Consider the following 25919-nt stretch of genomic DNA (forward strand, 5'->3'; position numbering starts at 1 on the left):
GTGCTGCGCACCAGGAATATTTGCACAATCAGTGGGCAAGTTTTCATGACGGCGATTGTGCAAATTGCGGAAATCCACTTACTGGGGATGCGAAACTCCGGCCGCCGATCGCATAAAGCTTATCAACTCTAGGGTACCGTTCCTTTAAAAAGTTCAACAACTCTGGGCAACGTTCCCCAAAATTGCAATGTTGGGGGTTTGACAAAAAAAAAATTCACACCGGGTACCACCTGACCTTGCTATGCCTCTGGCCATATGACTCTCTAACCCTGATGTCAGATGATTGGCAGGTGGCGATTTCATCAGACCTACTGTTGTTCTATTAGAGTTGAAAACAGTCTTCATTTTGTTTAGTTTAAGTTAATGGTATATTAGTGGCAATAATAAAAACAGGAGAATCATTTCCCTCCGTAGTTATTTGCTCAATTAGTTCTTTGCTGATATTCGCAATTGCATAAAAGTTTTGTCTTCTCCTTTCCCCCCTTCTCAGATAAAACCAATCTATATTTTTGTTGTTCTTTTGGGTTGGGTTGCAACACTAGGAAACACCCAGCTCCCCCCCCCAAAAAAAGCAGCCTCTGGAATTATTGCCAGATTCCGAATTTCTGTGAAATTGTCTTTGCTCCCTGGGAACAGACACTCCTCATTTACAAAACCATGTGACACTCCTCCAAAACTACTCAGTTCCAACATGGGAATGTTCTTTTTTATCTTCATCAGATATGAAAGTATTTCTTCACCTATTTTACTTTTCAGTAACATTTATATTAGGGACGCGGGTGGCGCTGTGGGTTAAACCACAGAGCCTAGGACTTGCCGATCAGAAGGTCGGTGGTTCGAATCCCCGTGACGGGGTGAGCTCCCGTTGCTCAGTCCCAGCTCCTGCCCACCTAGCAGTTCGAAAGCACGTCAAAGTGCAAGTAGATAAATAGGTACTGCTCTGGCGGGAAGGTAAATGGTGTTTCCGTGCACTGCTCTGGTTCGCCAGAAGCGGCTTAGTCATGCTGGCCACATGACCCGGAAGCTGTATGCCGGCTCTCTCGGCCAATAAAGCGAGATGAGCGCCACAACCCCAGAGTCAGCCACGACTAGACCTAATGGTCAGGGGTCCTTTTTAACATTTATATTGCACCTTTCCTCAAAGGAACTTGTAGTGGCATGCATAGTTCTCCTCCCCCCCTTTCCATTTTATGCTCACAACATCCCTGCGAAGTAGGCCAGTCTGTGTGACACTCTGACTGGCTCCCAAGGGAAGATTTGAACCCCAGTCTCTCCCAGATGCTAGTCCAGCACTCGATTTGCTACACTAAATGACAGGGATGCACTATGGGACTAATAGCGACTTCTTATTGTTTTCCTCTTTCTTTTCCACTCCAGGCATTTGATCATTTCATCTTTGCCTTCTTCGCTGTGGAGATGGTCATCAAAATGATAGCTCTGGGAATCTTCGGGCAGAAGTGTTACCTAGGAGACACGTGGAATCGCCTGGACTTCTTTATCGTAATTGCGGGGTCAGTAGACAAATTGCTCATCAATCAGTGTTGTGGGCTGGAAGAGAAAGTGGTATAAAACTTGTATCTATAGGAGGGGGGCATGATTTAAAAGCCCATCAATTTTGCTTGCTTGTCTCAGGGCCTAAGCAGAAATTACTTTAACCGGGTAGCAAGATGCTGCTTCTGTTGCGAGTGTTTCTGTGTACTTCCGGCTGATGCTATGCACAGCTATATTCTCTGCTGTTTTCTGAAACCCTGGAGAGTGACTGGCAGCCAGAGTATAAGGCAACTGCCTATGTTCCTGAGGATCCACCCTGCTTTAAGTCCTATAGTTTCTGAGAAAGGGTGGCAAATATTAAAAATGAGTCAAACGCTCTCTTAATCACTGCACCACACTGGTTCAAAGATCTAAAACGTTTGAGCATCCAAATTAAAATGTCTATTTGTTTGTTTGTTTTTAAGCATCCACAAAGCTCAGACAACTATGGGATGAAATGATTGGCATGTTTTTCCTGTCCTTTCTAAGTTTTACTCTCTGCCGTCCCCGCCGCCCTGTCCTCTAAAACGTCAGTCACCCCTTGATAATGAAGCTATTTTAGTCACCAGAGGGATAAGGAAGTGAGTGTAGAATGTGCTGGACCCAATTTTAGCCCTTTTGGTGTCCTCGAGTCAGTTAATAGAGCGACGAGTGCTTCTGGTATCAGGCAAAAGGCTGCAGTAACCAGGGCAGTTCTGATGCAAACAGAGGCTCAAACTGGCGTGAAAGGACAGAACTGGATATTTTCTGCCCAGCACCTCTGTGTGGAGTAGACAGCTAAGTGTCCCCCGTAAGTAAGAAACAGGCAGCCTTATCAGATAAACTTCCTCTGACTTTGATCATCGGGACGGCTAAAAGCAGGCAGCGTGTTCGCCCAGCCTGGTATCAAAGGTCATATCTGCATATCCTTCATTTTCTAGACAGCTTTTAATTAAATCTCTATGCTGCCCTTCCTCCCGTAAGAACATAAGAAGAGCCTGCTGGGTTAGGCCAAGGGCCCATCTGGTCCAGCACAATGGTCAAAAATATGCCCCTCTGCAAAGGCCACAAGCAAGATCCAAGCAGAAGATTGCTCTCCCCTACTATGGTTTCCGGGACGCGGGTGGCGCTGTGGGTTAAAGCACAGAGCCTAGGGCTTGCTGATCAGAAGATCAGCGGTTCGAATCCCCGCAACAGAGTGAGCTTGGTCCCTGCTCCTGCCAACCTAGCAGTTCGAAAGCACATCAAAGTGCAAGTAGATAAATAGGCACCACTCTGACGGGAAGGTAAATGGCGTTTCCGTGTGCTGCTCTGGTTCGCCAGAGGCGGCTTAGTCATGCTGGCCACATGACCCGGAAGCTGGACTCTGGCTGCCTCGGCCAGTAAAGGGAGATGAGCGCCGCAACCCCAGAGTCGGTCATGACTGGACCTAATGGTCAGGGGTCCCTTTATCTTTACCTTTACTATGGTTTCCAACAACGGATATTTAAAAGCCTTACTGCCTCTTAGTGGTCAAGAGTGACATAGTGGTTAGGAGCAGTGGTCAAGAGTGACATAGTGGTTAGGAGCAGTAGACTCATAATCTGGGGAACTGGGTTCGATTCCCCGCTCCTCCACATGTGGCTGCTAGGTGACCTTGGGCCAGTCACACTTCTCTGAAGTCTCTCAGCCCCACTCACCTCACAGAGTGTTTGTTGTGGGGGAGGAAGGGAAAGGAGATTGTTAGCCACTTTGAGACTCCTTAGAGTAGTGATAAAGTCCTCCTCCTCTTCTTCTTCTTCTTAACAGCAGAGGCAGACCACGGACCTTTTGGCTAGAAGCCATCAATATCCCTCTCCTCCATGAATTTGTCTAATCCTCTTTAAAGCCATTAAGTTGGTGGTCACTGCTGCCTCCTGTGGGAGAGAGTTCCATAGTTTAACTATGTGCAGAGTGAAGAAGCACTGTCCTTTGAATAATAATAATAATAATAATAATAATAATAATAATAATAATAATAATTTTTTTATTTACCACCCATCTGATTGAGTTTCCCCAGCCACTCCGGGCGGCTCTCTGAAAAAGATTAGAAACACAATAAAGCATCAAACATCCATTATATAGGTATTTCCCATGCTCATTAGAAAAGAAGTGGGGAGACTTTTTGCAGCTTGGGGGCCATATTCCCTTCAAGTGGGGGGCCACACTCCTGTGATGTGCAGAGCCAGAAGTGAAAGCGAGCAGAGGAACAAGTGATTAGCTTTGTACGGCGGGCAGGTTTCTGCTTACGCACTCAGCTCTGGGTCCAACAAGAGACTTTCTCAGAGTTCAGGAACACATTCCAGCCAAGCAAAAACACAGAGCTGGTGAGGGATGGGGCCTGACGAGAGGGGGGGTTAGCTAGGGGTGGGAACAGTCCAGAGAGCCAGAGGCAAAGGCCTAGATAGGGTTGCCGGGCCAGGAGCATCACAGACCCAGAGATTTCAGAACCCAAATCCAAGACCCCAGGATGGCTTTAGGCAATGTCTGTCTCCCTGAGACCACTGAGCCCTGGAGATGGAGGTTAATTGGGAGAGAGGCAGAAGCATAGGAGCTAATTCCTAGGTTCTGAGGTCCCCCAGTAAAATATTGTAGTGGGCTGGGGGCCCCAAAGTTTATAGGCATTGCCATTCAAATGTTGGGTGCATGCCACATTTTGTAATTGACTATGTGGGGGAAGGGCCCCCCCGTATATATTTTTTCAATTTGGGATGCTGGGTGGAAGACAGACCTCACCCCCATCCCCAAGAGTATTTTGCGGTAATTTGCAGCTACTTCTTGAGAAGCTGAAGCTTGCAAGCTGCATGCACAATCTCCTCAATAATAATCGTAATCATTCAGCATATTGTTATTAAGGGATTCCCACCCACCTGGAGATTCAAGCACACACACATCCTCTCTCATGGTGGGGGCCAGGAAAACCTAGAGGCTTTAGGTCAGACCTGGAGGTTCTGGCAGCCCCAGGGCTAGATGGCTGAATTTGGCCCCCAAGCCTGAGACTCCACACTTCCGCATGAAAGGGCTCTCTCAGCCTGGACAAATAAAAAGATGATAAACAGATAAATAGCTGCATCCATTTACGGTGGAAGCTGTAATAAACTGGGACTGTCGCCAGGCAGCTCTTCAGGATCCTACTATGTTTGCACAATGGTTTTAGACAATAGCTTGTATTATTCCTGGAAAGCCAGCTCGGTTCACACACCTGGCTCTTGGCTCCTGGCCTGTTCGCTCCAACTGGCAGGTGGAAATTGGTGTTTGCGATATATATTTCCTTGCTAGGTGGCCCTTGAATCCGCTCCAGTTGTTTCTCTCGTGTTCTGCAGCGTGGCAGCGACAAAATAAATCCCAGGCGCTTGGTTTCAAAACGCTGAATGCAGATGTGGCAGGATTATCCGGAAAGCATATTACGCCATCGCATGGAAGCCAAAAAGCCCTGGAAAACACCCCACAAGACCTGTGATTCCATTCCAGAGAATGCTTTCTTTGGTATATATCCCCACTGCTAGAAAATGGCAGAAAATGCTACTGATTAATGCATTTTTTCCTCAGGCCATATTCTGATCCTAAGAACATATATGGTTCGTCTCTTCCCCATTTTATCCTCACAACCACCTCATGAGGTTGGTTAAGCCAGGAGAGGCAGGGACTGGTCCAAAAGGTCACATCCAGTGGACCTCATGGCCAAGTGGGGAATTTGAACCCTGATCTCCTGGGACCTACTCAAACACTCTAACCACTGCACCATGCTTGAAAGGTGATTGAGGGTGATGTGAGTGTGTTTTTCTTTCCATGAAACATTTCTGCAGCCTCCCCAGGTGCCTTAACTGAAATGCTTCATCGGAGGAGTTACTGTATGGCATCATCCTCTGAGCTTTCAATTGACAAATTAAACTATTTCCACATAAATCATCATAAGATCTAAAATAAAGGAACAAAAAATAAGAACCCCAACAGCAACAACACCTCTTCTCCCCCCCCAAAAAAACCCCAGCCCAAGAGTCTGTTCAGCAGCCTCAGCTTTTGTAGCTGGAGTCAGTCCGAACTCCGCCCTCCCAAACCAGGCCTGCAGGGCAGACAGCAGATCTTCCAGGACTTACAGTCAAGTGAATGGAACTACATGGGCCTTTACTAATCTAATTGTCAGCTTCCCCTTGACACCAAGAGAGGATCAAGTTGTGTTTTGTTTTTCATTGAATTTCCATCTAGGTCTTAATGATATTTTATTGAATGTAGCCAAGCGTTTATGCAGAGATGGGTGCTTATTTAGAATTAAGTGCCCATTGTGTCCAATGGAACTTCTTCTGTTACAAGGAAGCATCCATTTTCGCAGTGGTTCTCAACCTGTGGGTCCCCAGATGTTGTTGGACTACAACTCCCATCATCCCTGAGCTCTGGCCTTGCTAGCTAGGGGTGATGGGAGTTAGAATCATAGAATCATAGAATCATAGAGTTGGAAGAGACCACAAGGGCCATCGAGTCCAACCCCCTGCCAAGCAGGAAACACCATCAGAGCACTCCTGACATATGGTTGTCAAGCCTCTGCTTAAAGACCTCCAAAGAAGGAGACTCCACCACACTCCTTGGCAGCAAATTCCACTGTCAAACAGCTCTTACTGTCAGGAAGTTCTTCCTAATGTTTAGGTGGAATCTTCTTTCTTGTAGTTTGGAACCATTGCTCCGTGTCCGCTTCTCTGGAGCAGCAGAAAACAACCTTTCTCCCTCCTCTATGTGACATCCTTTTATATATTTGAACAGTTGTAGTTCAACAACATCTGGGGACCCACAGGTTGAGAAAGGCTGGTTTAGAGGATGTTTGAGAACTTCATTCTCACCTGTGTATCTCTCTCTCTCTGTGTGTGTGTCTCTCTTTCTCTCCAGCATGATGGAATATTCATTGGATGGACACAACGTCAGCTTATCTGCCATCCGTACTGTCCGTGTACTCAGGCCTTTACGAGCCATTAACAGGGTGCCAAGTAAGTCCATTGCGCCATTAGCTTCGCTTTCTCCCCACCCCCACCCCCCGCTCTCCAGTGAGATGAAGAAAATTAACATCAGGATCCAAGTCTTCTAACTGGGTCTCTCTTTTCCCTTGTTCCTTGACCACTTGGCTGATGGCAAAACAAAAATTAAGAATGCAAGCAGAGCCCTGCTGGGTGAGGCCAGTGGTCCATAAGATCCAGTATTCCTGTTCTCACAGTGGTGACGCCCACATGCAGGAACTGGCACAAGAGCAGTGCTCTCGCCCCTTGTGATTCCCAGAAACTGGTCTATACAGGCACGCTGCTTCCCAAAGTGGAGGCGAAACATAGCCATTTGGGCTAGCAGCCCTTGATAGCCCTCTCTGCCACGAACTCCCCAAATCTTTTAAAGACTTCCCATTTTGGTGTCCGTTGCTGCCTCCTGTGGCAAGGAGTTCCAAAGCTCAACTACACTCAGTGACTTTTGTCTGTCCTGAATCTTCAGGCGTTCATAGAATCACAGAGTTGGAAGGGATCTCAAGTATCACCTAGTCCCATCCCCAGCAATGCAGGAATCACCTTAATTGGATGTCCCCAAATCCCAGTGTTATGAGAGAGGGAGAGAAACCATCTCCCTGTCCATTTTCTGCACCCTGTGACTTATTTAAACACCTCTGTCACATCCTCCCCTTACAAGCAAGCAAAATGTACCTATGGGACCCTCATACCTACGGGACCGCCTCTCCCGGTATGCCCCACAGAGGGCCTTAAGGTCCATAAATAGCAACACCCTAGAGGTCCCAGGGCCTAAGGAAGTCAGATTAGCCTCATCCAGAGCCAGGGCCTTTTCAACACTGGCTCCGGCCTGGTGGAACGCTCTGTCTCATGAGACCAGGGCCCTGCAGGATCAGATTTATTTCCATGGGGCCTGTAAGACAGAGTTGTTCTGCCTGGCCTTCGACTTGGAATCAATTTGATTCCCTTCCCCTCTTCTTTTTTCCTTTCTCCTCCTGTGATGGAATTCCTATTTGGGGACTTCCCTGGCTTTTTTCTGGGCCATGTAGGACCACTCTGGATAGTTAGCCCTGGTGAAGACTTGACGTTTTCATCCCCCAAAAAGTTTTTTATTTGAGTTTCCATTGAAATGAGGCTGTATTTTAATGTTTTAATGTTGTATTTTAATCTTGTTTTTAAGTTGTATTTCAATCAATTTGTTTTTATATCGGATGTTAGCCACCCTGAGCCCGGTCTTGGCTGGGGAGGGTGGGGTATAAATTATTGTTGTTGTTGTTGTTGTTGTTGTTGTTGTTGTTGTTATTTAAATAGGTAATTGCACTGATTGGCCAGTCATTTTAATGTTACTTTTGTACTGCTTTAAATGTTTTTATATCGCTGTATGCTGCCCTGATATTGTATGAGAATGGCCTTTGATACCATCAACCATTACATCTTTCTGGATGATCTACAGGGGCTGGGAGCTGGGGGGGGGGCTGTTATACAGTGGTTCCGCTCCTTCCTCCTGGGCCGTGTCCAGAAAGTGGTGGGGGGGATGAGTGTTCAGACCCCTGGGCTCTCACTTGTGGGGTGCCTCAGGGTTCTGTCCTCTCCCTCATGCTTTTTAACATCTACATGAAGCCGCTGGGAGAGATCATCAGGGAGTTTGGGCTGGGTGTTCATCAGTATGCAGATGATACCCAGCTCTACCTCTCTTTCATATCGGAACCAGTGAAGGCGCTAAAGGTCCTGTGTGAGTGTCTGGAGGTGGTTAGAGGATGAATGGCGGCTAACAGATTGAGGTTGAATCCTGACAAGACAGAAGTACTGTTCTTGGGGGACAGAGGGGGTGTGGGTATGGAGGACTCCCTGGTCCTGAATGGGGTAACTATGCCCCTGAAGGACCAGGTGTGCAGCCTGGAAGTCTTTTTGGACTTACAGCTGTCCATGGAGGTGCAGGTCAGTTCTGCGTCAAGGGCAGGTTAGGTTGAGACAAGCGTAACAGACCTCAAAGTCACCCACTGGTCTTCATCGCAGAATTTGAACTGTGTCAAGCTAACTGCTTGGTCGTATCGTAGTGTTTATTCCAACTTGGTGCCCTCCAGAAGATGCTGGAGTTCAAACCCCTCATCCTTGACCATTGACCACACTGGTTGGGGCTGATGGGAGTTGCAGTCCATTGCCACCTGGAGGCCACCAGCTTGGGGAACACTGCTATACTGTCTTAATCAATAGAGGTGAGACTTCTTAAATCTAGCAGCTAAAGAGTGGGTGATTTGTGCCAGCCTTCCCCAACCCAGTGCCCCCTCCCCAGGTGTCACTGGACTACAAGTCACATCATTCCTGGTCATTGGACATGCTCACTGGGAGTTGTAGTCCAGCAATATTTGGAGGGCACCAGGCTGGCCAGAGCTGGTCTATAGGGGGGAATGAGACCATGTAGGAAACTTTGGGTGGTTTTTTAGATCTCTCTGCAGACTAAATGTTGCATTATGGGGGGTTGGACTAGATGACTCCCTTCCTGCTCTACGATTCTGTAATTCAATTCTAGTCCTGCTTGCTGGCCCTGAAAGGCACCTGGGTACTTTCTTCCAGCTTCCTTTATTTATTTCCTCCTTTGGGGCTTTTCTTTGAAGATGAGTGATGGGTTTAGGAAGGGAGCGTTGTCATAAACATGCACCTCAGCTATTTGTCTCCGGGTTAACATTGGGGGAATTTTTTTAGCAACCTTAATATTTGTTTCTCGCTGTTGTGTATTATTCTTCTGCAGGGGACAAGGCCGTGGGAGTGAGGGAGAGAGACAGCCCACAGTAAAAACTAAAAATACTAAAAAGCATCTTAAGAACATGAAGAGCTGCCTTAGAGCAGCCCAGGCTATAGGTCAGTCCTACTCAGAGTAGATCCATTGAATATAATGGACATGATGTAGGGTTGTCATGTTTTGAAAAGTTAAACAAGAGGACACATTTGCCGACTTCTACTTTTAACTATGGACTCTACCCATGAAAAGGAGGACGTGTCCTGGGAAAAGAGGACATATGGCAACCCTACGAGGGCTTACCCAAGTCTTTGTGTGTCAATGCAAGCACCTTGAATTTGACTTGGAAGCACCAGCACAGGCCTCAGATAACTGGTGTAAGTTGTGCCCACCAGGGTCTGCATTCTGCAGACATTGCAGCTTCTGAACAGTCTTCAAGGGCAGCCCCACATAGAGTGCATTACAGTAGCCATGCGCACAGCGGTGGGCACTCACCCACACCATTGGAGCTTGTATATCTGCAGCTTTCAGCATTCCTGCGTTCCCAAGGCTTTTGCCAGCTCAGCCTCTGTGTTTGCAGGGAAACGTTGACGCGGCAGTGGGGGCATCAACGGCAAAGGCGAACCAAACAGGGTCTGTCTGCTCTCGGTGATTTGAGTGGGCCTTAAGCCCCTTCAATGATTCGCTTCAGCTACGTCTGTCTTCAATCCAATTTGGAAGATAAGCCCACCAGTTGAATTCATTTCCTGGTAGCGATGACACGCTGCCGTGTGATCCTTTCCCGATATGCTAATATCTTCTCTGAGCTCTTTTATCGCTTTTTGGTGGAAACCTTCATCTGCCGAGAGCTCGTGTAATTGCAGAAAAATAATCAGGTGCCCGTAAGAAATGATTTTGCCTGCTCTTTCACTTTGTTTCAAAAAGGTATTAAATTGTCTGGGGTTCCCAGTAGTAGCCATCTACCTGTAAAGCTTTGACGGTGAAGAAAACATAGGGACTGAAAGCTAATTCCAGTGTGCCCAGTACTGCTGAGGGTTAGACTCCGTGCGGGGAGTGGAAATAATTTGAAGGGCCTCTTCCAGTCCAAAGCGAGGCAATTCAGCACCCTGGTCAGCTCCCAGAGGGCTGCTCTAGCAAACCTGGGAAGATGTTGTCCCAGCAAAGGCATGGGGTCACTTGAAGCTTTTAAAAAGTTGTCAGGGCTTGACTCTGCTGTGACTCCACCCCTTAGTAAAGTTATTTGCATATTGGAGGGGCCTATTCTGCAGCCACAAAAAGCAGCATACAGAGGAAATTTAAAATTGCAAGTGGGATTGCAGCACAAATACTTCTGAACACTTTTATGAATTCCTTTTTAACTTTTTTTTTTCACCAATAAATCTAATGTACAGTGGTACCTTGGTTCTCAAACTTAATCCGTTCTGGAAGTCCATTCCAAAACCAAAGCATTCCAAAACCAAGGCGCTCCTTGCCATAGAAAGTAATGCAAAATGGCTGAATCCGTTCCAGACTTTTAAAAACAATTCGTAAACCAGCAATTTAACATGAATTTTATTAACTAACAAGACCACTGATCCATAAAATGAAAGCAATAAACATTGTACTGCAGTCACACAATCAATCAATCAGTAGCTCAGGCATCCCCAGTCTCGGCCCTGCAGATGTTATGGGACTACAATTCCCATCATCCCTGAGCACTGGTCCTGTGTGCTAGGGATGATGGGAGTTGTAGTCCCAAAACATCTGGAAGGCTGAGTTTGGGGATGCCTGCAGTAGCTGAACTGGGTTCCACACAGTCACAAAAACAAAATGAAAAGAACCCCAAAAACAAAAAGGCAAAATAAATAGCAAAACCAGACAGAACTCAGTGTAGCACTCAAAACGGAAGCATAACACTCAAAATGGAGCACATTCTGCTTCCAAAAAAAGTTCGCAAACCAGAACACTTACTTCCGGGTTTGCAGTGTTTGGGTTCCAAGTTGTTTGAGTACCAAGGCGTTTGAGAACCAAATTGCCACTGTATACTGCATAGAGGTTTTGATTTTTAAAATAATCAAGTGGGGTGTGTTACAGTTGGTTTCTAGCAAAGGCAGCCTTTTCACTGCAGTCTCATCGTAGAGCATCTTAAATTCTGGTGCCAAAGGGCAGGGGGGCCATTGAGAATCCCAAACGGAGCTCGGTCAAGGATAAGTGCTTTGATCTGCCCACCTGGATCCCCCACTGGCTGCATCTGATTGTATTAGTCGGTGGAGGCTGACAGCAATAAATTTGCTGCAGAGACTGACTGCTAAAAAAGAAAAATGTCCTTGCAGCAGAGGCATTGTCTCCACTCAGAATTGTTCTTAGAAACAGCTGGGTGAAGAATCCCTACAATTTGTGTGTTTGGCAGGGCGCTTAGTTTTTCTAAGGGTGGAGGAAAAGATGTTTCCTAGAATCATAGAATCATAGAATCATAGAGTTGGAAGAGACCACAAGGGCCATCGAGTCCAACCCCCTGCCAAGCAGGAAACACCATCAGAGCACTCCTGACATATGGTTGTCAAGCCTCTGCTTAAAGACCTCCAAAGAAGGAGACTCCACCACACTCCTTGGCAGCAAATTCCACTATCGAACAGCTCTTACTGTCAGGAAGTTCTTCCTAATGTTTAGGTGGAATCTTTTTTCTTGTAGTTTGGAACCATTGCTCCGTGTCCGCTTCTCTGGAGCAGCAGAAAACAACCTTTCTCCCTCCTCTAGGTGACATCCTTTTATATATTTGAACATGGCTATCATATCACCCCTTAACCTCCTCTTCTCCAGGCTAAACATGCCCAGCTCCCTTAGCCGTTCCTCATAAGGCATCGTTTCCAGGCCTTTGACCATTTTGGTTGCCCTCATCTGGACACGTTCCAGTTTGTCAGTGTCCTTCTTGAACTGTGGTGCCCAGAACTGGACACAGTACTCCAGGTGAGGTCTGACCAGAGCAGAATACAGTGGCACTATTACTTCCCTTGATCTAGATGCAATACTCCTATTGATGCAGCCCAGAATTGCATTGGCTTTTTTAGCTGCCGCGTCACACTGTTGGCTCATGTCAAGTTTGTGGTCAACCAAGACTCCTAGATCCTTTTCACATGTACTGCTCTCAAGCCAGGTGTCACCCATCTTGTATTTGTGCCTCTCAATTTTTTTGCCCAAGTGCAATACTTTACATTTCTCCCTATTAAAATTCATCTTGTTTGTTTTGGCCCAGTTCTCTAATCTGTCAAGGTCGTTTTGAAGTGTGATCCTGTCCTCTGGGGTGTTAGCCACCCCTCCCAGTTTGGTGTCATCTGCAAATTTGATCAGGATGCCCTTGAGTCCATCATCCAAGTCGTTGATAAAGATGTTGAATAAGACCGGGCCCAAGACAGAACCCTGTGGCACCCCACTAGTCACTCTTCTCCAGGATGAAGAGGAACCATTGATGAGCACCCTTTGGGTTCGGTCAGTCAGCCAGTTACAAATCCACTGAGTGGTAGCATAGTCAAGACCACATTTTACCAGCTTCTTTACAAGAATATCATGGAGCACCTTGTCAAATGCCTTGCTGAAATCAAGGTAGGCTACATCCACTGCATTCCCTTCATCTACCAGGCTCGTAATTCTGTCAAAAAACGAGATCAGGTTAGTCTGACACGACTTATTTTTCAGAAATCCATGCTGACTATTGGTGATCACAGTATTCCTTTCTAGGTGCTCACAAACTGTTTGCTTAATGATCTGCTCCAGAATCTTCCCTGGTATTGATGTCAGACTGACTGGGCGGTAATTATTTGGGTCCTCTCTTTTTCCCTTTTTGAAAATAGGGACAACATTTGCCCTCCTCCAGTCTTCCGGGACTTCGCCTGTTCTCCAGGAATTCTCAAAGATGACTGCCAGTGGTTCTGAGATCACATCTGCCAGTTCTTTTAATACTCTTGGATGCAGTTCATCTGGCCCTGGAGACTTGAATACATCTAAACTAGCCAAGTATTCTTGTACTTTCTCCTTAGTTATTCTGGGCTGTGTTTCCTCTGCTGAATCTCTAGCTTTACTCCTTTAGCTTTACTCCTTTTCCCACCCTTAGTTTCATTGACTGCTCAAAACCCACTTCAGATAGATAGATGAGATACAGTGGTGCCTCACAAGACGAAATTAATCCGTTCCGTGAGGCTCTTCGTATAGCGGTTTTTTCGTCTTGCGAAGCAAGCCCATTGACAGCTTAGCGGATTAGCGCTATTAGCGGTTTAGCGGCTTTTAGCGGATCAGCTGATAAGTGGCTTAGCAGCTTAGGAAAAGGGGGAGAAGGGGGGGAAACCCACAGGAACTTGCAAGGCATTTCGTCTTGCGAAGCAAGCCCATAGGGAAATTCGTTTTGCGAAGCACCTCCAAAACGGAAAACCCTTTCGTCTAGCGGGTTTTCCGTCTTGCGAGGCGTTCATCTTGCGGGGCACCACTGTAGATGATAGAGAGAGAGAGATGATAGATGTAGATAGATGAGATAGATGATAGATAGATATCGATAGATGATAGATGATAGATAGATAGATGATAGATAGATGATAGATAGATAGAGATAGAGATAGAGATAGATAGATGATAGATAGATAGATAGATAGATAGATAGATAGATAGATGATAGATGATAGATAGATAGATAGATAGATAGATAGATAGATAGATAGATAGATGATAGATAGATAGATAGATAGATAGATGATAGATAGATAGATAGATAGATGATAGATAGATAGATAGATAGATAGATAGATAGATAGATAGATAGATAGATAGATAGATGATAGATAGATAGATAGAGATAGATAATAGATAGATGATAGAGAGAGAGAGAGAGAGAGAGAGAGAGAGAGAGAGAGAGAGAGAGAGAGAGATTAGATAGATAGATAGATAGATAGATAGATAGATAGATAGATAGATGATAGATGAGATGATAGATGATAGATGATAGATAGATAGATGATAGAGATAGATAGATAGATAGATAGATAGATAGATAGATAGATAGATGATAGATAGATAGATAGATAGATAGATAGATAGATATAGATAGATATAGATAGATAGATATAGATAGATGATGATGATAGATAGATGATAGATAGATAGATAGATAGATAGATAGATAGATAGATGATAGATAGATAGATAGATAGATAGATGATAGATAGATAGATAGATAGATAGATAGATAGATAGATATAGATAGATGATAGATAGATAGATGATAGATAGATATAGATAGATAGATATAAGATGAGAGAAAGAGAAAGAGAGAGATGATAGATAGATGATAGATTAGATAGATATATAGATAGATAGATCATAGACAGATATAAACCTGGCAAAATATAGTGCTGTTTTTTTCAGCCTAATACCTTCTAATCATATTTTCCCCATGTGGAACATAAGAAGCTGCCTTATACAGACCAATGGCCCAACTATCTCAGGATTGTCAACACTGACCAGCAGCAGCTCTCCAGAATTTCAGAGAGGAGTCTCTCCCACCCCTACCTGGAAATGCCAGGGATTATACCTGGGTCCTTTGTGCATCTCAGGTGTTCAGATTAAACTGTGCACCTTCTGCTTGCGAAGGAGGTGCGAAGGAGAGCCGATCTCAAGGCTCCTCAAAATATCTTAAACTGAGGGTCAACTAAGAAGAGACTAGACTGATCCTCCATTGGGTTATTTCCTTTCTTTGAATCTCATGTGGGGAACCTTGGCCAGTGATTGCCACAAATTCAGGTGGCTTTAGAAGGAATATTGGACAAATTCATGGAGGACAAGGCTAACAAAGGGTCCTAGCCATGGTAGCTGTGTTCTCCCTCCACTTTTCAAAGGCAGTAGTGCCTCTGAACACCAGTTGCTGGAGAAGGCAGGAGACGAGAGGGCTGTTAATAATAATAATAATAATAATAATAATAATAATAATAATAATAATTATTATTTGTATCCCACCCTCCCTGGCCAAAACCGGGCTCAGAGTGGCTAACATCATATAAATCAGACAATATGCATAATACAATATACAATATGCAAATAAAATAACATTCAACATTCATTAAAATAATATAGAATATTAAATATCAGCATTTCAAGATTAAACAGAATTTCACTCTTAACAGTGACCATAAGTAATTTCTAAACTCCATTCAATAAAACAACAGCAAGCCACAGTGCACAACATAATACAACACAAAATGAGAAGCAGAGACTGGAGGGTGGGGCAAGGCAGGTGGAAAGAGGCCTTGCCTGATGGAGTCTCTCCCCTCACAGTTCTTCCTCCAGGCACAGCTTCCTTTGTTGCTGTCAAGTCCAGCCTGCAAGTTTTCCATAGGCATCTGGTCGGCCCCTGTGAGAACAGGATGCTAGCTAAGATGAGCCCCTGGCCTGATCCAGCACGGCTCATCTTGAGTTCTTATGCTCTTTAGTTTTCCTTTCTTCCTTTTGATGGGGTCTCACACTGAAGAAAAGAGGGGCTTTTTTAAGGAGTAATTGACAATGACAAAGGAGGCAAAGCGAGGATTGCTCAGCAGAAGAAAAAACAGGAGGCTTGTGGAGAGGTTGCAGCCGAGCCAAAATGGCACACTGTCTCCAAATTGGGCCACTAATGGGCACGGGGGAGGCATTGAAGCCAGCAAAAAGCTTGGTAGGGCAGAGCTCTCAGGAGGACGCCACTTTGCACAGAGATGCCTTTTAGCAGGATGAAACATCCCTGCAAAGTCTTTATTGCCACCAGCAGATTCACCAGGCACATTGATTGGCACCAGAGGGTAAGAATGTCCCCGCCCAAAGAAAACTCATTTTCCATAAAGTGCTGCGGTCACCAAAACTTTTCTTCCCTCCTTTGGCTAACCTTTATAAGGCTGCATCTGCACCAAACATTCACCATATTTTTCACTCTATAAGACGCACCCGACCATAAGATGCACTTAGTTTTAGAGGGGGAGAACAAGAAAAAAAATATTGTCTCCCTATCTGTGCAGTGCCCCTTCAGCGAAGCGGCAGGAGAAACGGAGCCCCTTCCATTTCTCCTCCTGCTTTACTGAAGGGGCCCCGCGCAGAGAGGGAAAGCTGCGCAGCGCCTCTCCAGCAAAGCGAAGCTAGGAGAGCAAGAGGGATCGGTGCGCACCAACCCCTCTTGCTCTCCTGGCTTCAGCAAAAGCAATGTGAAGCCTCCAGAGCGCAGTGGGAGTGCTCCCGCTGCACTCCAGAGGCTTCACGTTACTTTTGCTGAAGCCATGGAGCCTGCATTCGCTCCATAAGATGCACACACATTTCCCCTTACTTTTTAGGAAGGTAAAAGTGCGTCTTATAGAGAGAAAAATACGGTAGATGGCTTACTCCTTAGCAGCACCAGGTAACATGGTGGGAGGACGGCACTCGCCTGACCTCCCAACAGCTGTTTACATGAGGGGAGAGTTGCTCTTGGGCTCAGGTCTCTGCTTGCAGGTTTGCCACGGGGTATCTGGGTGCCCAGTGCAAGAAAAAGATGCTAGACAAGATGGGAACACTCTGCTTATGTTTTTTATGGCCGGGGGTGGTGGTGTGGCTGGGGAAGAGGGCTGAGGACCAGAGAGGGGACTACATTCATCCCTGAACCTCTCTGCTCTTGGTTTGGGAGGTACTGAGGTGTGAGCTACCCGATTAGCTAAGAGATGTTTTGCTTGACCCCCTGCAACAAAAACACGACAGCAGGCTTAGAATTGCCGCTGTTCGTTCGTTTGCTTTTTCACAACGGCTGCTCGCCGTCCCCTTTGACGCGGGGCTTAGTTCCACCGCTGAAAACAACAGCAGGTCATTCCGGTGCCAAACAGCATCTCGGCAGCGATCAGGGTTGCGGACTGCAGGGGTATAATGAATCCCAGATAGCATCAGCCATCCAGGTAATCCCTTCTGATCCCCCAATTCGCAGGCAAAGTCTTAACATTCACTCGCTGTCTCTCTCTCTCTCCTGACCGGTTCTCATCTAAATTACTTTGCCACCCTGCTCTGCTTCTCCCAGGAGGGGCTTGTTTCCCTCCCACCATCGCCATGGGTCGAGTTGTGCCCTTGACAAAGGCGGCCAGTCGTATCACCCAAAGGGTGGCAGGGGAAAAGATGTCAACAAACGAATTTAGTCCTAATCCAAGGACACCCTAAATTGTGCCACCCGAAAGTTGCTTTTGGACTACAGTTCCCATCATCTGTCATGGACTGGTTGGACACAGAGGAATCGTGGGAGGAACCAGCTAGGGAACACCCAAAGGAAGAAGACACAGAGCCCAGGGAGTGGTGGTGGGTCAATGATGAGTGGTCAGAAGGAGAAGACAGGGAGGAGGCATCGGAAGCTGAAGAAGGCAACAGGGCGTAGTGAGCTGGGACAGTCTGTGGCAGACAGCAGTCCAGAATTAGAGGCAGAAGCAGGCTGGTGGGAGGAAGAAGACCAAGAGGCCGAGATGGGACAGGCTGCTGAAGAAGTGCAGGTGTTTCCTGGTCCTGCAGCAACAAACTTCCCTCGCTGATGCAGACGTTTGTGTTTTAAATGTACTTTAAATATATGCAGGCCTGGGTCACAGGAGCTGTGCATCTGAACCAAGTGGATCCTGGAAGGACCTGCCAAATCTTTTTATCAACCACTGCCTGCCTGCTTCGTGCCCTCCCTTCATCTCCCTTTTTCCTTCTCTCTCCCTCTCCCCAGGTATGCGCATACTCGTCACCCTGCTGTTAGATACTTTGCCTATGTTAGGCAACGTCCTTCTGTTGTGCTTCTTTGTCTTTTTCATCTTTGGGATCGTTGGGGTGCAGCTGTGGGCCGGGCTGCTGAGGAACAGATGTTTCCTAGACACCAATTTTCAAATGTAAGTACTTGGAAGTCAATCGGCCATCTCCTTACATCTGCTCATGTGCTCATGTGCGTTTAATTATAGAACCGTAGAGTTGGAAGGGATGCCCCCCTGCAATGCAGGAATTGCAGCTAAAGCATCCCTGACAGATGGCCGTTCCAACCTGTGTTTAAAAACCTCCAGCCAAGGAGAGTCCGCCACCTTCCGAGGGAGACGGTTCCACCGTCAAACAGCTCTTACCCTCAGCAAATCCTTCCTAACAGAATCTTCTTTCTTGTCCCTGTGTATACTGCCACCTGAGGCAGTCCACTCACCTTGCCTCATGGGTGGGCCGGCCCTGACAATTAGAGTGCTTAGAGTGTCAGACAAGGATCCGAGAGACCAGCCTTCAAATCCATCACTTGGCCATGAAGTTCACAGGTTGTGACTGTGGTCCTCTCAGTTTCAACTATCTGAAAGGCTTGTTGTGGGAATGAAATGGGGAGAACTGTCTACACTACGGGACTAACCCGTAACACTAACCCTCGTACCTAAGGGACCGCCTCTCCTGGTATGTCCCACGGGGGACCTTGCGGTCTTCAAACAAAAACATTTTGGAGGACCTGGGCCACAGGGAGGTTAAGCTGGTCTCAACCAGAGCCAGGGCTTTTTCAGCTGTGGCCCCGATCTGGTGGAACGCTCTGTCACAAGAGACTAGGGCCCTGCGGGACTTGACATCTTTCCTCAAGGCCTGCAAGACAGTTCTGTTCCACCAGACCCCCTCCTCTGGTAATCCTCATAGAACTCTAGCCCAATGGTGGCCATTAATTTGATTCTGAATTGGTTTTAGAATGAATTGATTTTAGAATGCTGTGTTACTTTTATTGTTGTTAGCCACTCTGAGCCCGGCTTTGGAGGGCAGGATATAAATAAATTATTATTATTATTATTATTATTATTATTATTATTATTATTATACCACATTGAGCTCCATAGAGGACAGGTGGGATATCAATGCAATAAGTTAGTTAGTTAGTTAGATAAATAAATAAATAGAATTAGTTGGCTGTGCCTGTGGCAGTCTAGGGCCATATTAACACCATACCTTTAAAGCACTATGATACCATTTTAATCATTCATGGCTTCCCCCAAAGAATTCTGGGAGCTGGATTCCTTGGGGCTGCTGAGAGCCCCTTTATTTCCCTCACAAAGCTACAATTCCCAGCATAGTTTAACAATCAAGCCCTTTTCCCAGGCAACTCTGAGAACTGTAGCTTCATAAGAGGAATAGGGGATCTCCTAACAACTCTCAGCACCCTCAACGGATTACAGCTCCCATAATTCTTTGGTGGAAGCCATGACTGTTTAAAGCACAATTGTAGTGTTTTAAATATATGATGTGAATAACGCTTATATTTCTGCCTGTGATTGGCTCTTAATCCACCTACCGTCTCTGACTTCGTTTCTACCAATGGACACCAGTCATCGCTGGCCAATTGTCAGCTTTCGGTTGCTAGCTGCCCAGTGTCAAATGTCAGGTGTTGTCGCTGGAATCTGCTACACAACTCACTAGAACCCCTCTCTCTGCTTTCTTCTCCCTGATCAGCTTCAATCTTCCCCCATTAAAACACCTCCAGCGTATACATTTGTCTCCATCACTCACACTTCTGTCGATGCACTCGTTTCTGCCACAACCCATAAACAAATTTTCCACCTTGCCACGCTCTTTGCAGAAATGTTAGGAAAGGGAAGAGAGTTTGGGTATCTAGCGAATGGCACGGGACAGTCCTAAATGGTATTACTTTGGTTGTCAATTAAAACTCCAAAGCTGTGGAGCTTAGTGGTGCTGTTGGCAGCTTGGGGTGCTCTCCCCACACAGTTAAGTTTATTTTTATTACCAAGACGCTGCCCGGCAGTATAAAAATGTAAACAGAGAGTTCCAGGCGGCTTTGTGTGTTTAAGTGAAAGGTGTTTGGAGGGCTGCCTAATTTCCTCCTCCTGACTTGGATTGCATCTGATGTTTGGGCTTCTGAGAAAGGCTGTCCAACCCTGAGGAGAAGGACTTTTTTTGGCCTGCTGGCCTCATTCCATGCTAGGGGGTCGTTGTTAAAGCAACTGGAAATGAAGCCACCATTGTCATAATGCCATTACAGTGGTACCTTGGTTCTCAAACTTAATCCGTTCCGGAAGTCCGTTCCAAAACCAAAGTGTTCTACAACCAAGGCACGCTTTGCCATAGAAAGTAATGCAAAACATATTAATCTGTTCCGGACTTTTAAAAACAACCCCTAAAACAGCATTTTAACATGAATTTTACTATCTAATGAGACCATTGAGCCATAAAATGAAAACAATAATCAATGCACTGTACTGCAAAATAAATAAGACTGTATTGTAGATGATAAAAATAAATATATATTTTTTTTCTTACTTGCACTGATGATAGTCATTGTTTGGATGGGGGTTTTTATCCATTTCCGCAGTCACACAATCAATCAGTCAGTCAGTCAGTAGCTGAACTGGGATCCACACAGTCACACAAACAAATTAACTGAAAAGCCTCAAAACAAAAAATGCAAAATAAATAGCAAAAACAAAAGCACCAAATATAAGCTCTAAATATCACCTCAGAACACTGCAAACAGAAATGGAGGGCTTGAATTACAATTGGGGGACGCAAATTAGCAGCGCAACAGGAAACACGGGTGCACTCAAAACTGAGATTCCGAAAAAAGTTTCGAAAACCAGAACACCTACTTCTGGTTTTGCAGCGTTCAGTTTCCAAGGTGTTCGTGAAGTAAGCTATTCGAAAACCAAGGTACCACTGTATACGGATCTATGGTACACCCACATATGGTGTCCTGTGTAAAGTTGGGAAGCATTCAGAAATGGCAGCCAAAATGATCGTGAGGATGGAGCTCCTTAAGAGTCAAGGTTAATGCATTTGGGACTTTTCAGCTTAGAGAAAAGGCAAGTAAGAGATTATAGAAGTTTGTAAAATTATGCAGGGCATGGCAGAAGCTTTCCTCCCTCTCTCATAACACAAGGACCCATGGACTTCCAATGAGGCTGAAAGTTGGGAGATCCAGGGCAGATAAAAAAACAAAAGTGCTTCTTCATGCAGAAAATAGTTCAAATATGGAATTGTCTTCTGCAGGAGGCAGTTGCTGAAGACCACAGGAGGGGAGAGGGCTGTTGGGCTCAAATGATCTCCCCGCAGCACAGCATCTTGTGCCAATTTGTTTCCTAAAGACCAGCTCACTTTTCTCATCTTTGGAGTCCCAAATGACATTTGCTGGAAGTGACTGAGGCATTTCCAAAGACCCACTAGCAACCATTTGGGCACCATCTCCTTGTTTTCCAGCTGCCTATAGCATCTTATGAGGCACTAGAGAGAGTCTCAGTTTGCCCATTAAAGAGCCTGGTTCATTCCAACACCCTGCGCATTGACCTCTAGCAAGGGCAGCATCACATATGCCAACTCTATGAGGCTGAGGACAGCTCAGCTTCCCCTCCACCCCAAATATGCGAGGACAGGGCTGAGCTCCTCCAATCTAGAAGAAGGCCTCCCCGGGCCTCATGGCCAACTCCCAATGCATGTGACATCACATGTGTGTTGCACGTGTGACGTCACATACACACAACAATGTTGCATGGAACTCGGTGCCTCTGAGCAGCATTTTCCCACAGTGGTCATTTTAGGGATGGAAAATGCCGTGCTGAGATCTAGCCAGCAAGAGTCTCACCATGGTCTTCTGACAGTCATGCAGGTGGGGTCAGAACCAGGAGGCGAGGGTCATCCTAGGCCTCGAAATGTTGTCAAACCAACTTTGTTTTCTTTCTCTTTGCTTACTCTGATTGCATTGCAGGTTTTTGGCATGGCAACAATTCCCTAATGTACGTTTTGGCCCAGAGACACTGGAACAGTATAAGAGGAAAAACCAAACATGTAGGAGTGAGTTGCCCTCTTCTTAGTCAGTACAGAATATCTTGCCAAAGGCAATTTAGGCTGGAAAGAATATTTGCTGCCCCTTGCTAGGCAGTAGCGGCTGATCAGTTCAGAACTGTCCCCTCACTACATAAAACACAACAGTCCCAACTCACTTCTCAAAAATAATAATTTCAGGGGGAAATTATCATCAGCTGAATGCAGCAAAGTTTTGACTTGGTATCAGAGAGTTTCCTGTGTCTCCCTTCCCATTCAAGGACGTACAACTTGACTTTCCTGAATCCCTACTATCGGCCAGAGGAAAGCGAGGAGAATCCGTTCATCTGCTCGTCCCACCGGGATAACGGAATGCAAAAATGTTCCAGCATCCCGAACCGGAAGGAGTACAAGGTGGAATGTACTTTGAGCATGGACTCTTACAACCAAAATTCGTACACCCTGGACTTCAGCAGCAGAAACGCCTGCATCAATTGGAACCAGTATTACAACATTTGCAGGACGGGGGAGCTCAACCCGCACAATGGAGCTATTAATTTTGATAATATTGGCTATGCTTGGATAGCTATTTTTCAGGTAAGCCTCTTTTTATCCTCCATTCTTTCATGGGGTACCCAAGTGTGTTTGAGATGCATGTTTTTGCCCAAGTAAGATGAGTAAATGAAGCAATCCTCAAATATTACATCAGCAGCCGGCCAACTCTGACGCTCTGCTTTTGCGATGGTGGTTATCAAGCTTCCTGCCTCTGAGCACTTTCTGTTGTTTCATGTTGACACTTTGGGGGAAGATCCAATTGGGGTGGGCTAGCTCTCTTTGGGTAGAGCTTTTCCGTTGTTAGTTGTTGTAGCTCCATCTGATTCCCATTGCCCAGCAAGCAAATAGGGGTCAGCAAACTAAGGTCTGCGGGCTAGATGCAGCCCACTGGGCACATTAATCTGTCCCGCGAACCTTGCAGACCCTGCTGCCCGCTCAGTCAGTCCCTGTGCTAAACCAGCGCGGAGGCCTCGCCGTGCAGTGACTGACTTCTGTGGCATGGCTTCTGATTGGCTGCCGAAGCTGCGATTGCTGAAGACGAGGCGATGTCGGTGCCTGAAGCGGCTGCGGCATGAATGGAAGTGGAGGGGTCATTGGGGGTGGTCTTTTTAGGAGGGGGGTGCTTTGGGGAGAGGGTGGGTCTGGCCCCCCACAAGGTCTGAGGGACAATGGACCAGCCCCCTCCTGAAAATGTTTGCTGACTCCTGGGCTAGAGGTTAGCAAGGAACACTTGCCTGAGAGCAGAATCCACATACGAAGCATAAGTCCCAACTCCCTGGGGGCCCGAGAACTCACAAAATTCCCCATAAAGGGGCAGGGCACCCACAAATTTCAGTGCCAGGACCATGCACACTGCATGGCACCCACGGCCCTGGGGCCAAGTTGGCACTCCTGATAAAAAGTCAGACAGTCCAGAGGTCAGGGAATCCAAATGATCACAGAGCCAAGGGTTGAGCTGGAGAGCAGGTAGCAGCAAGGTCGGGCCAGGAACCACAGGCCTTGTTTCCAGCATCTGACTGCTGCTGAAAGCTGTTTATGAAGCCCAGAGCCAGCTGGTTCTGATCAGTGTCTTCTGCTCTGTGACCTTGAAGGTTGATCAGGTGAAGGTGGAGTCACTCCCCCTTCTCCCCCTTCAGGCGGCATGTTCAGCAGGTGAACCTGTCTCCTGGCCCATGACATTGCTGGTCTTCCCATAAGCTTTTGGCTTGTTTACAAGGAGTTCCATGTATTGGAAAATGATTGGGAAACCAATTCATGGAGGAGGACAAGTTTATCAATGGCCGTGTGGCTCTGAATGCCAGAGGCGTTTGCAGAACTGTCATGGTTGCTAGAGACAATGGCTGTGTTCTACCCTCCATTGTTCGAGGCAGTATTCCTCTGAAGACCAGTTGGTGGGAACTGCAACTGGGCAGAGTGCTATGGCCTAATGCCCTGCTTGCAGGTTTCTTATAGGGGCATCTGGCTGGCTGCTGTGAGATCAGAATGCTGGGCGAGTTGGGCCATTGGCTTGATGGAGCAAGGCTCTTATGTTTATACAACAGAGCAATCTACTTCTGGTCCTTGTCAATGCCACATATTTCCATCCCCGAGTTTCCTCTGCTGCTCTGTTTTCATATCAATCTGCTCTTTCCATCAGAGAAAAAGATGTGCCAAAATTGCATTTCATGGCAGCTCAAGGCACACAGTTCTAAAAAAAAAATTCTAAAATATTAAATTTTTAACACATTTTGGTGCTTCTTGAGCTGAGATCTGTATTGTAGGCTTTTGAGACATGTGGAACCTGAAGGATAATTGCATTCTGATCTGCATATGTGTCTAGTAGACACAAATTGGGACTGTTTGCTTAAAAACACAGAGCGAGCAAAACCCAGCTCCATCCCTGCCAGCTGCCAGGCCATTAAATGGTGTCCATTCCCTTAGCCATGGAGTATAATCGAGGCTTTATAGAGAGCACATTTTCTTCTGGCCGTGACTGAAGAAAAGAGTGTCGGCTTGCATCTGATGCTCTCTTTATGTACGCCTTTCTCCCCAGTGCCACATATCTGCAGATGTGATGGTGTGGAGGAGTTTACCTGTGTATATAGAAACAGCCCTGCATAATTTTGACGTGGGATGCTATTTAGGTGCAAAGTTATTTGGAGTTAGCTGAAATGTTGAAGACACAGTTGCATAAACTAGGAAGGGGGAAAGGGAGAGTGTTGACTGTAAAACCTGTGGGAAGAGGGTGGAGAACCTCATGCCCAGGGGATAAATGTGACCCTCCAGAGGTCTCTATCCAGCGCTCGGGACTCTCCTCCAAGCCACACCCCTTTCCAGACCACACCCACCCACCCCCAGCTCACGACCCTCGCTAGTCCTGGTCTGCATCCCCCTCATGGTTTTGCCCAGTAGAAATTGTCCTTGAACTGCTTCTTGCTCACCTGAATGGAGAGAGGTGACACGTGTGTGTGTGTGTGTGTGTGTGTGTGTGTGTGTGTGTGTAGAAAGCACTGACTATTGTATGGCTGAAATGTAGCTGGCTCTTCAAAAGTGGCGGTCATATCCATTGCCTCCACGCAAACCACTTCTTACCTGCGGCACTTTCCCATGTGACTTGCATGTGGCCCCTGGTGGGCTTCCAATGAGGTCATGTGGCCCTTTGACCTAAAAAAAAAGTTTACCCACTACCAGGAATCAGACAGAGAGGTAGATCCAGGGCTGGATTTAGGTTTGATGAGGCCCTAAGCTACTGAATGCAGGTGGTGCTGTGGGTTAAACCACAGAGCCTAGGACTTGCTGATCAGAAAGTCAGCGGTTCAAATCCCCGCAATGGGGTGAGCTCCCGTTGCTTGGTCCCAGCTCCTGCCAACCTAGCAGTTCGAAAGCACGTCAGAGTGCAAGTAGGTAAATAGGTACCGCTCCGGTGGGAAGGTAAATGGCGTTTCCATGCACTGCTCTGGTTCACCAGAAGCGGCTTATTCATGCTGGCCACAAGACGCGGAAGCGGCACGCTGGCTCCCTCGGCCAATAAAGCAAGATGAGCGCCGCAACCCCAGAGTCGGTCACAACTGGACCTAATGGTCAGGGGTCTCTTTACATTTACCTTTTAAGCTACTAAAAGTAATGGGGCCCTTTATATGTCCAGCTGCCCTTTGTCAACAACAAATTGTCACTTTTTTGTGTTGAATATATGCTATATAGTAATTTATGGACCTAATAAGTATCTAAAGCCATTTTATTTGTTTTTTATCTTATATTTTGGAAATGTACATCCAGGTGTTTTTTCCTTTAATTTTTTGGTGGCCCCCAAGAGAGTGGGGCCCTAAGCTATAGCTTGGTTAGTTTATACATAAATCCGGAACTGGGTAGGTCAGCAATAAAGCACCTGGCGTCGGTGA

At 46.3% G+C, this 25919-nt stretch overlaps 1 protein-coding gene across 3 annotated transcripts in view; it reads left to right on the forward strand.

Moving 5' to 3' along the window:
- CACNA1H (calcium voltage-gated channel subunit alpha1 H) overlaps positions 1–25919 on the forward strand; it is a 375780-nt gene that overhangs the window by 206746 nt on the left and 143115 nt on the right. For all 3 annotated transcript variants that reach the window (XM_081839451.1, XM_081839453.1, XM_081839452.1), the window contains exons 4-7: positions 1378–1511; positions 6406–6503; positions 17939–18098; positions 22269–22584. In XM_081839451.1, coding sequence (XP_081695577.1) covers positions 1378–1511; positions 6406–6503; positions 17939–18098; positions 22269–22584 — 708 coding nt within the window. The remainder of the gene's footprint in view (positions 1–1377; positions 1512–6405; positions 6504–17938; positions 18099–22268; positions 22585–25919) is intronic.

This window comes from Podarcis erhardii (genome assembly GCF_964252035.2).
Source record: "Podarcis erhardii genome assembly, chromosome: 14".
Classification (NCBI taxonomy): domain Eukaryota; kingdom Metazoa; phylum Chordata; class Lepidosauria; order Squamata; family Lacertidae; genus Podarcis; species Podarcis erhardii.